We start from the raw sequence: 17398 nt of genomic DNA, 5'->3' as shown, positions 1-17398 counted from the left end.
TCTTTATTAAATATTATTTCTTGCCTGCCCTATCATAATTTAGGGATGTTGTCTTGACATAGAATACTGAGTGTGAATCATTGAAGCTTAAAGATCAGGGCTGGATCTATGACATAGTCCAATGAAATCTTATACCTATGTCTCATTGGGGTGTGGAGGATACATCAGTTCTCACAGGTACTACCAAGCTGGAACAACTTCAATGATTTGTTCAAGGTTTTGCAAGCAGTGAGTATTATCAAGAATAGAGTCCAGTGTCTTTGCTGGACAATAGACATAGACACAAAAGTAATTTCCTTCCTTCACTTTTTGAGCCCCAAATCAATAGCACATGAGGCTGCATTAATGGTGGGAGCAATACCAGATTGATCTTAGTTTTATTCCCTTTCCTGTGCAATTCATGGCAGCCTAGTGATGTGCCCCTCCCTAAATAATACATAATGACTGATGGATGACACACTAAGTTCTGTTCCTTTATTCAATTTTCCTGACTCTGGGGCCAACTATTCATATCCTTTTGCCATTTATTAATTGGGAGTAACTTGTCAAATTCTTATTTTTTTAAACCCAATTGTCTTTAACATTTTAGAGGACTTGTACTTTAACATACAAATAAACCTTCAATCAAAGATTGGAGCAGCAATGGAAAGCACAAAAGATTCACTGACCACTAAGTTCTGTTCCCCATCTTCCCTTGATCTTTCAGTGCTATACTTTGGGAGAGGAATTGGATTTGTTCTCTATGGCCCTAGTGAATAAGATTTGGAGTAATGGCATAGTGGGAAGAGAATAAAGGATTTAGAGTTAGAGCCACATGTCAACATCCCATATTTGCTGGTGTAGCGGCAGCAGATGGTACAGCAGTCAGGAAGTCCCAAGTCCAAATCTGTTTTCCTCTACTTAGTAGCTGTATGACTCTGGGCAAATCAATTAATCTCTCTTAGCTTCACCTTCTTAGTCTGTAAAATAGAATAATAGTACCTGGCTCTCAGGGTTGTTGTGAAGATTAAATGAGAAAATAATTGTAAAATGATTATCACAGTTCCTGGCACATAATAAGCATTGTGAAAATATTATCTGTTATTATTATCATTACTATTCACATGACCCTAAGCAAGTTACTTTGCCTCTTAGAGTCTCTTTTTAACTTCTTTAAAATTAATGTCAATGACTATAGTAATCTAGTGTTTGAGAAGCCCTAAGACTCCAGCTTCTGGGACAAGAATACACTATCTAACAAAAATTGCTGGGCAAACTGGAATAGTATAAGAAACTAGGCATTTACCAACACATAATACCCTATACCAAGACAAGGTCAAAATGGGTTCATAATTTAGATATAAAGGGTGATAATATAAGCAAATTATGAGAATAAGGAATAATCTACCTCTCAGATATATAGAGAGGAAAGGAATTTATGGCCAAAGAAGAACAAAAGAACATTATGAATGCAAAATGGATAATTTTAACTATATTAAATTTAAAAGGTTTTGTATAAACAAAACCAATGCAGCCAAGATTAAAAGAGAAGCAGAAAGCTGGGGAATTTTTTTTTTTACATCCAGCATAAAAAAGGCCTCATTTCTAAAATATGTAAAGAATTGACTCAAATTTATAAGAATACAAGTATTCCCCAATTGATAAATGGCAAAAGGAGGTGAACAGACTTTTTTTTTTTTGCTGAGGCAATTTGGGTTAAGTGACTTATCCAGGGTCATATAGCTAGGAAGTGTTAAATGTCTGAGACCAACTATGAATTCAGGTCCTCCTGACTTCAGGGTTGATGCTCTATCCACTGCGCCACTTACCTTCCCCCCAAACATTTTCAAATAAAGAAATTAAAGCTATTTCTAGTCCTATAAAAAATTGCTCCAAATCACTATTGATTAGAGAGATGCAAATTAAAATAACTCTGTCTCAGTTTGGCTAAGATGGCAAGAAAAGATAGTGATAAATACAGGGAATGTGGGAAAACTGGGATACTAATACATTGTTGGTGAAATTGTGAACTGATTCAACCATTCTGGAGAGCAATCTGGAACTATGCCCAAAAGACCATAAAACTGAGCATACCCTTTCATCCAGCAGAATCTGGATTATTATCTGGATATTTGTTCTGTATCCTAAAGAGATCATAAAAAGGGAAAAGGACCTATATGTACAAAAATATTTGTAGTAGTCCTTTTTGTAATGGCAAGGAAATAGAACAGAGTCCCATCAGTTGGGGAATGGCTGAAAAAGTTATGGTATATGAATGCAATGGAATATTATTGTTCTATCAGAAATGCTGAGCAGGCTGATATCAGAAAAGCCTGAAAACTTAAATGAACTGATATTAAGTAAAGTGTGTAGAATCAAAAGAGCATTATACATATCAATAACAAGATTATATGATGATAAACTGTGATGGACTTGTGTTTTTTTTTTTTTTTTTTTAACCATGAGGTGATTCAAGCCAATTCCAATAAACTTGTGATCCATCCCCATCCAGAGAGATAATAATGGAGACTGAATGGGATCAGAGCATAATAGTTTCACCTTCTTTGGGGTTTTCTTTTTTTTCTTTCTTTCTCATGTTTTTTCCCTTTTGATCTGATTTTTCTTGTGCAGCATGACAAATAGGGAAATATGTTTTGAAGAATTGCATGTGTTTTACCTTTATTGGATTGCTTGCTACCTAAGGGAAAAGGGAGGAGAAGAGAGAGGGAGAAAAATTTGGAACACAATTAATTTTCAACATTAATTATCTTTGCATGTGTTTGGGAAAATAAAAAGCTATTATAACAATAAATTAATTTTTAAAATAAAATTAATGTGTTGAAATAATAAATTTTCTCAAAGATATCTTTCCACTTAAGCCAAGATCATAGCGATACAGTATTTCCAGTTGACAGGATCAGTGGACAGGCTGTCTTCTTAGTTTGAACAAACTCGCCCTCAAGCTTATAAAAGCTTATCCCCAGAGTCTAGGGATTAAGGGAACGGGCTGTTGCTGACCTATATAACTCATGTCTGTCCAAGTGTGAAGATGATTGATGTGTAGAGATAGAATTCTTGGGGCAGTAAAACTCAGGCCCTCAATTGAGTTTAAACAAATTCTTTCTTTAATATCTTGTCTATCTATAGTTTGTGGTAAGGAAGGGAGGGACTGATACACATATGTGAATGAGACTATTTTGCTGATCTGTTCATGAGTCCAGCTCCATGAAACAGTGGATAGTGTTGAGCCTGGAGTCGGGAAAAACTGTGTACTCATCTGGCCTTAGGCATTTACTTACTGGATGACATTGCTTTGTCTCAATTTCTTCAACAATAGCTTGGGGATCTTAATGTCAACAGAGTTATTGTGAAGCTCAAATGAGATAATATTTATAAAGTGCTTAGCACCATACCTGGCAAATGTTTATAATAACAGCTGGCATTTACAAAAATCTGCTCTCCTGAGTAGAGTTCATTTTTGTGGTGGATTTGACTTGACCAGAGACTGGTTTGAGCCAATAACTTCTTCTGCTTAATCAGGATTTCACAACCTAAGGCTGATTGAGAGGGACTAGATGGTAAACAGAGGTCAAAAGAAAGGGGGGAACAAGGCCACTCCAGATTGTCCAAACCTAAGCTTTGAGTGATTCTTTCTGGGGTTCTTGAATGAGGTAGTATTACTAGTACTGGGTCTATGACCCAAGGAGATCAAAGAAAAAGTAATGCATCTACATATACAAAAATTATAATAACTCTTTTTGTGGTGGCAAAGAGGTAGTGAAAATAGGCTGGAATATATCACCACAAGTAAAGTATGCAAGGAATAATCTAAAAGGTATCATCCTTCAAGATTAGAAAAGGAGGCAGGCCAAACATAATTAGAGTGATGAGTAACAAGAAATCTGAGTGCTATTCACAGGATATTAAAAAGACCTAGATTCTAGAAGAACTTTCCTATTGCATGGAGTGAATCATCTATAGATGACTATAGGTGAATGGTCACAAGGGAAGTATGGATATATTCTGATCAGCCTCACTGGAAGGAATCACTAATGGAGCCACTAAAATATTGGAGTTTTAATATTTGTAGTATTTTTTCTGGATTTCTTTAATTTCCTGTTCTGTTTGATTTATTATTGCCCTTTTAATTTATGATTTTGTTGATATAAATAACATTGAATTTTGAGACAGAAAGATAACCTATCCTCTATGCCTCTCTCTGTGCATTATCTTAACCTTTTGGGGCCTCAACTTCCTCATCTGCAAAATGAGAACTAGATGACCTCTAATTCCAGTGATAACCTTCACCTGGGAAACCTACTCCTAACTATTTAACAACTTTCTTTGCCAACTACCTCAAAGAACTTCCTAGTAAAACTAAAAGGGATACTTCACAGGTAAGGAAGGGCTCAAGTTTGCATTTCAATAGCAAACTGAAAGTTTGGAGAGGTAATCATAGCCAAGTCACTCAAAAGCATTATGAGTTTAGACATTTACTAGTCTAATCCCTTTATTTTACAGATAAGAAAACTGAAGACTATAAGGGTTAAGTGACATCTTTTAGCAAAAAAATTTATTGTAAAGGGTGAAGGTGGGATTTGAATTAGTATCATCTAGTTTCCAAATCTAGTGTTCTTTCTGCTACTTACTCCATGATGGTGGTTGGGGGTGCAGAGGGAGGAGAGGAGGAGGTCAGTTTGTTTTGGGGATTGTACCTATTATTCTTTGAAGAACCTTTGGTTGGGTTAAATCGCACTAGCCTTTTATCTTACTTACTTATGACTGTGGATTCAACTATGGTGGAAAAAGAATGAGAAGACAGGATTTTAGGAAAATGGGCATTGGTACTCACCAATAAGAAATGATGCATTGTCTCTACTTTCGGAGTGTTTTCTGAATATTGTGACAGAATCCTAAAATGGTCAATACCACAAAAACTCAGTAGCAGTTGTGCTTCTGATTATGTAGAGTCTCCACATGTTACCCCCCCCCCCCAACCCAGGGGGCTTTTATTCTTGACAAGGATTTATAAATTCTAGGTGTCTCTTCCAGATGTGAGTCCTACTTGCATAGATTCAGTTTTGTTCTTTGAGTTTGACTTTAGTCTATGCCTTCTATACAGAAATATAAATAGCTTATATAATCTGTGAATTCTGAACAAAAGCTTTCCACACAAACTAGGTCTAAATTTGAAAATTTCTTAATACTAATCCTCTGGCTTATTTTGCCTAGCAACTTTGATTTATTTGTTCACTTGTCATCTTCAACGCCCCTGCAAGAATCCATCCAAATACATAGACCGTTGAAATTGATCTTCACTATTTTCTATATTGGTTGGGCTGGGGGAGGGTGTGTGTGGGGGTGCATAGCTGGGGGAGGGGAGTCAAGTATCATTCTAGGTCAGCTGATCTCTTTTCTTCCAGAATCTGTGTTTTTCCTTGCCCTATCACTTTCTCTTGGATTATATTCCCATGTCTGAGTTTTCATCCATACACGATGATAGTCAGTAGACTTCCTTCACATCTGGCTCCTATCTCTCCTGATTTCTGCCCTGGGAATCTTGCTTCTCTCCACCACTGCTCACAGCTTTCCATGCAGAAGCACTCTAACTTTTCCCCATACTCCCCATTTGGATGTGGACATAAAATGAGCTCTAAGTGCTCAGAGACTTTGGGCACAGTTTTGCTCTGTGTGGGTCTTTTGCACTTGGTGTAAAACTACCATTGGAAACATCGACTGAGCTTGAGAGGAAGTGAAGGAAGACTCACTTTTCTTCAAGGTGTCTGTCTTTTCTGTAGGCTCAAGTTGGGCAGTGTGGAATACAGAAGGAGTGTGAAAATGAAATGTATATCAAGCTCCTGTTATGTACCAGGCATTCTGTTCCCAAGCTTTGTGTTCATTAGTCATTTCATGTGTGATTGGTCAAGGTTCCATCATGGATATTTTTTCTGAAGGAAATGTTACATTTGCCATTACTCTTCTGAAAAAACTTTGTGAAGAAAAACCGCAAAATGTGGTGTTTTCTCCCCCAAGCATCTCATTTACCCTGAAAATGATCCTCTTGGGAACAAAGAAAGAAACAGCTACGCAAATAGCACAGGTATGTTTCATTATTCCAAAGGAAGGAAAGAACAAATGTATATCCCTCCACAGCATCGGACTCTGGGAAGAAGTAAACATGTGGAGGAACCAGTCCCTCAGTCATATTCCTTATTTTAGATTACTTACAGAAGACTGAATTATTTTTCCCTTCAGTGAGTTTAGGGACTTTTTCTTGATCTCCCAACAGGAGAGAAAAGTCACTCTATATATTGCCCAATATATTTTAATCTGAATATCTGTTTATTATTGGCTTGGATAAATGGATTTATTTGCTCTTTATTTTGTGTGATGTTCATTGTGAAACTGGCATTTGGTGGAAAAGGAGTTAAGTCTTTGTATATATATCTTAGAATATTCTTTTCCTTTTAAATGGAACCTAAAAATTACTTCTCCCTAAAGAATTTCTTAGAAAAGTTGAACTAATGAGAAGTAATACCACAAACAAATCAAAGAACCCAATAATTACCTTAACTAGTTAGTCCAACTTTTCTAAGAAATGGGGAGAAAACCAATGTCTTTCATTTTGACTATTTCCTAGAATTGGCCATTTCTTTGGATAGATTGGGGTAGAGCTACCATAATATATTTAATAATATTTCAATTTTGTCCTTTCTTCTAGTTTGAAATCAAAATGATGTGGATAGAGAAATATCTTAAAGTCTGGAATTTGGGGGTTCAAGTCCTGCCTCTGACTCATGCTGGTTGTGGAAATCTGGGCAAATCACTAAACAATTCTCTAAGAGCTCTAGGTCACTCTCAAGATTGTGTTATAGGGAAGTTACTGAACTGCAGTGGTAAAGGACAGTTACTCACATAAGAATTTTCAATATCAATAACATCAAAGATAGTTACATATCACCTTCTAATTTAGCATTTGTTTTGACTTTGCACATATTTATCTCTAATTCTAAAATGGCTGCATTGGTAAACAGTTTAAGACATACTCAATTTCTCTCTAATTTTCTTCTTCAAGAATATATTCTTTATATATAGGCATAAAGTTTCTTGAGTAATTTGCAAATCTTTGGGTTCTTGCCATTGCTTGAATCCCAAACTATTTTCCAACACAGTTTTTGTAATTTTCTGAGCCCATTTTTGCATCGATATCATCGAGCATCAAATTATGTTTTTTTTTTTTTGTTTGTTTTTGTTTTTGTTTTTTTAATGTTTATGGTCAACATCCTCATGTGATAGCTCTGCTTTTTCACTTTCTGTGGTTCTACCACTCATTAATGAATAATTGTCTTTGGAATTAGTCCCCTGGCAGGCAGAGCATAATGTGAAGTAGATTTAAGAGGCCTATTGTTTATAAGTTCCTGTCAGCTTTAGGGTTCTCTTTTACATGTTCACAGTGAACTATGTAGGACTAAGAGAGCAATTGCCTTGCAAAATATATTTTGGCTTCCTTTTGGTTCATGATGAAACTAATGGCACCAATTCCTTCATTATCCCATATGAAGTCTAATTTAGATTTTTTTTCTTTGACTTAAGTTTAATTTCCTTATCTTCTGGTTGTATTCATGGCAAAAAAGTAAAGTTAGAGTAGTTCAATTTCTCCAGTGGCACATCAAGTTGTTGGTCATTGGACAAGATTTGGTTATTAACTCCAACCACTCGGGTAATTCTTATAGATGATCACAGGAGCTTGCTATAAGGGAGATAATAGTTTTAGAAATCTTCTACTCCCACATATTAATGTAACAAATGAAATCCCCCAAATTGTAATGTTTTTTCCAAGATTACATATCTTGGAAATTAATTAAATAAAAATTAATTATCAGAAATGGAATCTAAATGAAGGTCTTCTAATTTCAAATCAAATAATGTTTTTTTCTACTTCTAGGTTAGAGGAACTGCATAGGACTGAAGCTTTCCCTTTTTTAAAAAAATTATTTTATAGCCACATCATCTGGCAACAACTCTTTGCACTTAGAAGCACTGATTGTAAGATAATACATTTGAAGGTGGGACTTTAAAAACTCAATAAATCTAATCTCATCACACTTCAAATGAAGAAACAGGCTCAGCAAGATTAGATGATTTATCCAGCTTATTCTTGTGGTTGTTCAGACATTTCAGGCCTCCAATTTTCTGTTACCCCATTTGAGGTTTTCTTGGCAAAGATATTGGAATGATTTGCCATTTTCTTCTCCAGCTCATTTTAAAATTGAGGAAACTGAGGCAAATAGAGTTAAGTGACCCATCCAGGGTTACATAATTTGTAAATATCTGAGACCAAATATGAACTCAGATCTTTTTGAATCTAGGCCCAGTTCTTCATCCACTGTACCAACTAAACTGCCCAACTTATGCAGGACCATGCAGCTGATAAGTGTTGAAGTCAGGATTCAAACTCAAGTCTTGGTGACTCCAAGTAATCTAATGACAAACCTCTATTTGAAGCTTCCTTAGCTTTAAATAGTATCTCCCAGAACTTGAAGTTAAGTGATATAACTTAAGAGAACTAAGAAAATGTCTGTCTTGCTTTGTATTACAAGATTCTTTCCTCACAATAGTATTATCAAGCAGATTTTACCAAAGTAATTTTCCCATAGTCACTTAATTATCATGTGGAAGAACCAGCATTTTAACCCAGGTCTGATAACTTCAGTTCTAAATAATCTAATTCAGCTTGACCACAGCAAAAAAGATCCTGCAAAGTATTTCACAAGTCACTCTGATTAAAGGGGAAAAAAAATCAATTTCAAAATCCATATTCTCATGGGATCAGATCCAAAGAAAGTCTGAGTCTGGAAAACTACTCTAAGCTTTGCAGATAAAATTGTTGTTTCTATATATTTGGGTGTTCTCCAGAATGATGCTAGATTTGGTTCTATCTTCTGTCTGACTGCTTTCCCCTGCTTTATCCCTTGTACAAAGGGTAAATTGAGCAGCTGCCTCCTTAAATATATAGTCCTACATGGTTCTTTCACAATTAACCTATTTTCTCAATAGTCAAAGATTCTATGAAGTATTCACCAGCAGGATTTTTTTGTTCATCATTCTTCAAAAACCCAACTGAGAAAATTCATGTCTGTTTTTCTTAGTTACTTTCCTTAAATAAAAAGAGAGATATCCTTTGGGGATTCCGATTACTTATTTCTGAAATGAACAAATCATCCACTTGGTATCAGCTTCAAACTACTAACAAGATCTTTGGAGAAAATACTCTAAATTTTGTCCAAGTAAGTTCCATATTTCTATTTTATCATAAAGTGATAATGGAAATGAAAATAAGTAATGAAGAAATTGGATTGAAAATCTGAGACTAGACTTTCTTCACCCTACTTCACTACTTCTACTTAGATACTATCCTGTATAATAGTACAGTTTGAATAAACATTGAAGACTTTTGGTTAAGATGTAGATATAACTCATTAGGGAAAACAATTCTTTCCTCCTTCTCTCTATTTTCTCCTTTCCTTCCCTTTATTTCACCCATTCATCTTTGCAAAATTCAATATTCCAAATTTTTTTACTTCCCTCCCTCTCCCCTCCCCTAGGCAGCAAACAATCCAAAATAGGTTGAACATGTACAGTTCTTCTAAACTGATTTCTATATTTGTCATGCTGTGTAAGAAAAATCAGATCAAAAGGGGGAAAAATGAGAGGGAAAAAATCTAAGCAAGCAAACAATAACAACAAAAGGTGAAAGTACTATGCTTTGATCCACATTAAGTTTCCATAGTTCTTTCTCTGGATGGATATGGTTCTTTCTATCTCAAGTCTATTAGAATTTCCTTGAATCACCTTATTGTTGAGAATAGCCCAAGTCTATCAAATTTTATCATCACATGATCTTGTTGTTGTGTACAATTTTCTCTTTACTTATCATCAGTTCATGTAAGTCTTTCCATAGCTTGCTCTTTCTAGTCCAGTTTTTTCCCTCTTTAAGCAACTTGGTGACCCTCATTCCCAGAGGTTCACAATTTTGGTATTAGACTTAGTGTAGACAACCATCTACTTGAGTCCTGTTGCAGCTCAGAACTCCTGAACTCAAGTCATTCACCAGGCTTGGCATTTATTACAAGCACACACCAACATTTTAGTTCAAAAATGGAAAAAAATAATTTCTAAATCCTGAAAAATTCATTTTATTTTAAAGAAATAAGGATATTTCTTTTAACTTTTTCTTTTTTCTAGTCTTTTAATGGCAAAGAATGGATTAGGGTAGTCAAAAACTTGGAAGGAAGTGGTAGCAATTTATTTTAATCGAGTCTCAACAAATACAAGTACTTACTATAAGTTCAAAATATCACAAAAAAAACTAATTCAAAAGTTTTGTAAGATTAGTTCTTTGTTCTTGAAAAGTTTACTATCTCATTTTCTGGGATAAGACTAACTCCTCTGAATTTTTTTTTAAGTTTCATTTTTGGAATAGACTCTGTTTTGAATAGAGTGTTTCTTTTCCAGGTTGTTAATGATATATGATGAAGGACTGATATATTTAGTTACTTAGTACACAGCACATAGGACCTGTGATTTAATTAGTATAGGGAACTCTCAGATAAAAAAAATTCCTTTCTGCTCTATAGGATGGTACCTTCTGTGCTACTTAAAGTCTTAGAGAGTTATATGGGGCATTGAGAATTGGGGATTTATCCAAGGTCACATAGCAAATGTGTATATGTGTATCATGTTATTTATTATATATATTTCTAATTCTTAGAAAATTTGGGGGACTTAGAAATAGGGATGTTACTCTGATAATTTTTTCTTCTTCAAGTCTTTTAGAAAAGCCTGTTTCAAATTCTGCAATTCAGTAATGGAAGATGTTTGCTTTTCTCAAGAGGCAGGGGCCATCAGGAATTACATAAATGACTGGGTAGCAAAGAAGACTGAAGGTCATAAATTCTGTTTTTTCATGTTTTTCACATCAGTCATCTTTTAAAGAACATTCTTTTTATCTCACCAAGTAATGAGTTTGTTTGTTTACCATTAGAATTCAGAAATAATCTACCAAGAAATGGAAGGATGGTTATAGTTGTCTCCACGAAGGCATGGAGACAATTGGAAAGTATGGTTACAGTTGTCTCTATACATGGACCATGTATGGAGACAACTGTAACCATACTTCCATTTCTTTGTAGATTATGGAAGTCATATTTTTGAGACCTTAAATGTATATTTTTAATCTGTTATTACTTGATATACAAGGTTATTATTTTCTTGATGATAAGACTACATACTATCAAACAACCAGTAATCTAATATAGTGTTGTGTACCTTGTAGATATATAAATGATTTTCCTGACTATGAAGAATTTATGTTAAGATTATATTTAGTAGCAGTTCAGAAACTGTGAAAACCTGGTCTTCAATCTAGATTCTATTATGTCAAACCATGTCAACATATTATTAAAAGATATTTTTTCTGGGGGGAAAAAACCTAAATCTAATTTATATTTTCTTAAAAGATAATATTTTAGAGGCTCTACCTGATGGTCTCGTTGATCCACTTAGCCTGCTGGTCTTTGTGAATGCCATCAACTTTAAAGCAAGCTGGGAGCAGGCATTTGATCCAAGGCACACATATACTGATGTTTTAAAAATCAATCAGGTAGGATGTGAATATGAGTAGAGAAAGGAATGTCCAGATATTTTAGAACTGTCATTAAGAAATAAATTAAGATTAACTGCAGTATTTGTTGGTTTTAAGAGTATCCATATATAGTTTATAAATTTGAAAATTATTTTAGATATTTATTTACTTTTTTCTGCCCTTTTAATAATCTGGCTTCAATCACATATCTTTTTCTTTTCTTTAAGAATGAGAAAAAATTTCAAATTATGAAGATGAAAGAAGAGTTTCTGACATATCCATTGGAAGAGCTGAATGGACAGCTCTTCATCTTTCCCTATCGTGGAATGGAATTGACCATGATCCTTGTGTTTTCTACTATTGGTGACCTAACTAAGGTAAGACTGGGTAGATAAAATGGCAATGTTATATTTTGGCATGTCTTCATTCCAGTAGTACCTTCCTCAGAACACAACAATTACAGTAATCATTGAGAATAACTCCTATTATATTTTGTTGAATATTCAAATTGTCAGTCATGGCTGGTAGCAAGAAAAGACAATGGGTTCCTGAAATAAGGCATTCTTATCCTGAAGCATCACAAGATTTAGAAAGCAATATAAATTTACTTACTCAAAAAAGAGAAATGCTGTCATTGTGATTAAAAGAAAGAGGAATTAACTATGTCCTGAAAATTAAGTTATTTTACTCATCTGGGGGGTGGGAAGAGTAAAGAGGACAGGAAAGCTGAGAAAAAAATCAAAATTTGGTAATAATTATGAAGCAGAGATTGGGGTTGCTTGTAGATATGTTGGAAAAAATGTCTAGTTTTTGATGTCTAGAAGCTAACTCTTTTTAAGGGTCATTATCTATTTTAGCAAATATGATCTAAGTTGATATAACTTCTCATATTAGTGATGATGCATATGTCCAAGCACCATGCATATATACTAATTTTCCTGGATTCCTGATTTAAGTTGATTCTGATTCTCTCTACCATTCTCCATTCCATGGATGCTCCCCTCCTTCCTTCAACCAGCTTCTCACAGTGTACCTGCTTAAATACATTTTGGCATTCCTTCTGTTGTGTATTTCAAAATCCCAGCCTCTCTCCTACATGTAGGTTTTCCTGCAAATGAAGCATCCCAGACTCTTTGAACATTATGTACCTCTGACCACAGGTTTTACTGAATGCAAAACAATTTACTAACCAGTTAACTATATATTAAGTACTGTGCTAACCCTGAGGATAAAATGCAAAATAAAAGATAATTGGCCCTCAAGGAATTTCTATTTCAGTTTAGAGTAGAAGGTCAATCCTTGACAAAATTATTAAAAATTTTTGTCTTGAACTTTTAAATACCTAGACTCCTTTCTCTGAACCCTCTCACAGCAACAGGAAATTGTCCCCTCACTTCAAAAGCAATAAGCTCTTTTTCTTCTTTTAAAGACAAGAACAAGTCTGTTATCAGTTGTGTAATTGGTAAGTTTATCCCTTAGCTTGTTCACACTGGCATGCATCTTTGATCTCTCCTTGGAGAATTAAAGTATCGTTCTCTTGTCATTAAAGAAATTTTATAAGCAGATGGGAAGCTGAGGGAGATGAGGTTGTTTTTTTCCCCCTGAAATCATTCTAGAATTTCTCACTTGACCCTGAGGTACCTCCCCGCCACCCCTAGCTATGTGATACAACACTGAAGTTTTTTAAAAAAACTGAATTTAAATCCAACCTCAGACACTTCCTAGCTCTGTAACTCTGAGCAAGTCACTTCCCCTTTCCCTCAGTTTCCTCATTTATAAAATAGGGATAATTATAGTACCTGCTTTACAGGTTTCTTTTGAGGATGAAATGAGATAATATTTGTAAATCACTTAACAGAGTGCCTGGCACATAGTAGGTATATAAATGCTTACTCTTTTCTGTTCCCTTTCCCCCAAGATTAAACTAAATTAGCCTTTTGAAGGTGGCAAATGAATAGGATTACAACCTTTCAAACCTGACAATATCCTGTTCCTCCAAAGATAAACTGAGGGATTAATTTAGGTAAAATTGCTAGACATTAGGTGTGGCTGATTGGAGAAATGAAGAAGCATTAGTTTCTTCTAGGTTTTGGAGTCCACCCTGAACTAACATAAATTTGTTATCCAGGCTCTCTTTCCCTAGATTTCCCTTCATTTTTCAATCTGAACATAGAAAGTGCCATCTTCTATATTCTGCTTCCAATTTTTACCTATATTTCCATCTTCCACCCCAAAATGTGGCCTTATTTGAGTTGGAGTGTCACATTATGTATGTGTGTGTGTAAACACATACATATCCATAGTATATCTATTTTGTGAAATTATACATGTATTTATTCATAATCATGTTCATATCTATAACTTCTTTCAAGACATTTTAAATATACATAAACCATAACTTCCCTTATTGGAAAGACCTCTTCCATTTTTTTCTGTCTCCTTTAAAGAGGCTGCAAATAAATGTTCATTAGAATACTTCCTATTTGTTAAAGAGACAAGAATCTCAAACAAGCTGAATAGGCTTAGTAGGCTGATAGAGAACATACAACTCTAATTGCCACTTTCTATCTATTCTTCACGTAATGAAGAATAAAAAGCAATGCTATTTTTATTAGGATCAAATTTGAAGAAGCAAACAAAAGTGGATAGAAAGCCTGGAGCCTAGAAAACCTGGATTGAAGTCCTGCTGCAAACTCAGCTGTGTGACCTAGTTCAATTCATTTAAATTTCTAGTGATTTAGACAACTGTGACTATAACTTGCAGTCCAAATTCAAGTCATTAGATATAGGGAGTAAAATTTCCCTCTCAAGTATTCCCTCAACAAAGATATCACCAGTGCAATTCCTAATGTTCTCTCAAAGAATTCTATAAATATTGCCTTGACAATAACTTTCCTTTAATTGTAAAGACTTCCTTTATCTGGAAAGGCATCAGCAACAATTATATTTACATTTTGTAAAATAGGATTTTAACCTTTCCATCAAAGAGATCACTTTTAATTTTTATTTATTTTCATTCATTTATTTATTTTTGGTGAAAATATCAGGGTTAAGCGATTTGCACAGGGTCATATAGCTAATAAGTGTCAAGTATCTCAGGCAAGATTTAAAATCTGGTCCTCCTGACTCTAAGGCTGGTGTTCTATCAGGTATGTTATCTAGCTGCCCCAAGATTACCAGATTTTTTATATGAAGCTTTTTATTTTCAAAACACATGTATAGATAATTTTCAATATTCATATTTGCAAAACCTTGTGTTCCAAATTTTTTTTCCTGCCTTTCTCCTACCCCTTCCTCAGATGGCAAATAATCCAATATATATTAAACATGTGCAATTTTTCTATATATATTTCCACAATTATACTGCTTAAGAAAAATCAGATCAAAAAGAAAACAAAATGCAAACAAACAACAAAAAGTGAAAATATTGTTGTGATCCACACTCAGTTCCCACAGTCCTCTTTCTGGGTGCAGATCGTGAAACTAGCCTGAATCATCTTGCTCTTTTCATCAGCAATTCATCAAATCATCAGAATTGATCATTGTGTAATCTTGCTGTTGCTGTGTACAGTGTTCTCTTGGTTCTACTCATTTCACTTTTCACAGGTTCATGTAAATCTCTCCAGACCTCTCTGAAATCATCCTTCAGATCATTTCTTATAGAACAATAATATTTCATAACATTCATACACCCCAATTTATTCAGCCATTCCCCAACTGATGGGCATCCACTCATTTTCTAGTTTCTTGCCACTACAAAAAGATTGCTACAAACATTTTTGCACGTATGAGTCCATGTTTAGTCAAGAAGGAATATAAAGAAAGTCAAAGACAATCCATGTTCTCAGGGAGCCCACAGTTTGGTGCAGGGAGAAAACATGCAAACATGGATTGTTTTTGACTTTATATTCCTTCTTGACTAAACATGGCCTTTCAAATGTTATGATTTAATTGAAGAAATTGGCCAAGAACAGAACCCCCTAAAATAGAAAATGTAAAGTTCAAAGCTTCTGATAGAAATAGATACTGATTCAATGTCTCATATCATTGACACAATGTTAAAAAATATAAAGTATTTTGGGTGATTTGCATACTGAATTCAACAACATTAGTGATAACTAACATTTAAAGAATTTTAAGTTCACAAAATGTTTTATTTATGTTGTCCTATTTGATTTTTTTTCACATCAACTCAGAAGAAGATTCTATATTATTCCCATTTTACAGATGGGGAAAATGAGGATCAAATATGAGAAATTAAGATTAAGTGACTTTTCAAGGATTATAGAGACTGGAGTCAGGCTTCCTGACCCCAATGTGCTATCTATTCATCATCTCGTTATATGAAATCCATGACACTTAACAAGTGTTAATTAATATATGGTTATCTGACTTCAATCCATTATGTCAAATCCCCTTAGGTTTCCCACTCACTCTCAATTCCAGTCCTGTATATTAACAAGAAATTGTAAAATGCTTAGAATTTTCTTTAATTCTCCTCAGTTATGTGGTTAGAGTTAAATTTAAATCTAATCCCAAAGGTCAAGGAAGGATGTATCTTGAAAGATGAGGTCAGCAGGATGGAAGGAAAGAAGGAGGTGTCTAAAGCATAGACACTGACTGGGAAACAGAATAAAGTTTCAAGAAACTTTGGGGAAACAGTTGACTTCTAATCTCCAATGTGGAAGGAGAGTTATTTAGATATCAGAATCTTAGAATTTTCAATTTTGTCTTCCAGTTGGAAAAAGGGCTTACCTATGAAAGATTTATAACCTGGACAAAACCAGAAACAATGGCCTTGATGGAAAATCATGACGAGATATTTTTTCTCCCCAAAATCAAGATAGAGGAGACCTGTGACTTGGAGCATATCCTCTCTACTTTGGGGATGTCAGATGCATTTGATGAGCAAAGGGCTGACTTTTCTGGAATGTTTATGTTGAAACCTTTGTATTTATCCAAAGTTTTGCATAAATCTTACCTGGAGATCAATGAAGAAGGCATCAAGGCATCTGCTGCCACTATAGCAGCAGAGATACCAACAGCTGCAAAGAGAAGTGAAGGACTGAAGACTAATGGTTTCTTTCTATTTTTTATCTGGAGCTATAAAACCAAAAGTATTCTGTTCTGTGGCAGAGTGTCCACTCCCTAAAGAGATGTAGTCACTATCCCTAGAATATTTTCCCTCTTGTTACTTACCTTTCTCTTCCTAAGATGCATAAAGATGCTATATCTAAAGCATGCAAGCTGTTGATTTTACTGACAGAGTGTAGTAGAAAACAATATGCAAAACACTTGATTGTGAAACTGCACATGGACCACATATAACCTTGATGACTTTCATCCTGGCAGGCATTAGGGATTAGGTTGGGAGTGTGAAGATTTAGTCTATAAGAGGGAGAGCCTATACTAGTGTGAGTTAGGTAGGAGAGTCTAAGTCTATCAAATATTCTCACTTCTTTATTATGTTGTTACCTCATTAATGGAGGTGGAGAAGATTGATCAATAATGTTTACTGAGTTCTTGTAAGGCTGAGCCTTAGGCTAACTTTTAATAAAAACCACCCATCCTAGCACCTATATTTTTGTTTTCCTGAGACTGTATAGCAGAACTATACTATGTGTGATTGTAAATGCTATGTTTTTCACAGTAAGAACATTTTGATTTAATGATAGAAGATTATCTCTATTCCTAGAAAGCTCGAGATTATGCTTAAAAAACCCATAGACAATGAAGCAATATTAATACACACACACACACACACACACACACACA

At 34.7% G+C, this 17398-nt stretch overlaps 1 protein-coding gene across 3 annotated transcripts; it reads left to right on the top strand.

The window, feature by feature from the left end:
• Positions 1 to 4119: 4119 nt before the first annotated feature.
• Positions 4120 to 16864, top strand: LOC105749634 (serpin B6). 3 transcript variants are annotated; one of them, XM_031946201.1, is made up of 7 exons: positions 4120 to 4376; positions 5907 to 6079; positions 9129 to 9266; positions 10808 to 10925; positions 11499 to 11641; positions 11851 to 12000; positions 16362 to 16864. In XM_031946201.1, exons 2-7 carry the CDS (start codon positions 5915 to 5917, stop codon positions 16773 to 16775), a joined length of 1128 nt encoding a protein of 375 aa, XP_031802061.1. In that variant the 5' UTR covers positions 4120 to 4376; positions 5907 to 5914; the 3' UTR covers positions 16776 to 16864. The 3 variants fall into 3 exon arrangements, with proteins under 3 accessions (XP_031802061.1, XP_023354187.2, XP_031802060.1); XM_023498419.2 differs by lacking the exon at positions 5907 to 6079 and having other exon boundaries at positions 4122 to 4376; XM_031946200.1 differs by lacking the exon at positions 4120 to 4376 and having other exon boundaries at positions 5352 to 6079.
• The last annotated feature ends 534 nt before the right edge of the window (positions 16865 to 17398 follow it).

This window comes from Sarcophilus harrisii, chromosome 1 (assembly GCF_902635505.1).
Source record: "Sarcophilus harrisii chromosome 1, mSarHar1.11, whole genome shotgun sequence".
Taxonomy (NCBI): Eukaryota; Metazoa; Chordata; class Mammalia; order Dasyuromorphia; family Dasyuridae; genus Sarcophilus; species Sarcophilus harrisii.
This window is presented reverse-complemented; position numbering and strand designations above follow the sequence as displayed.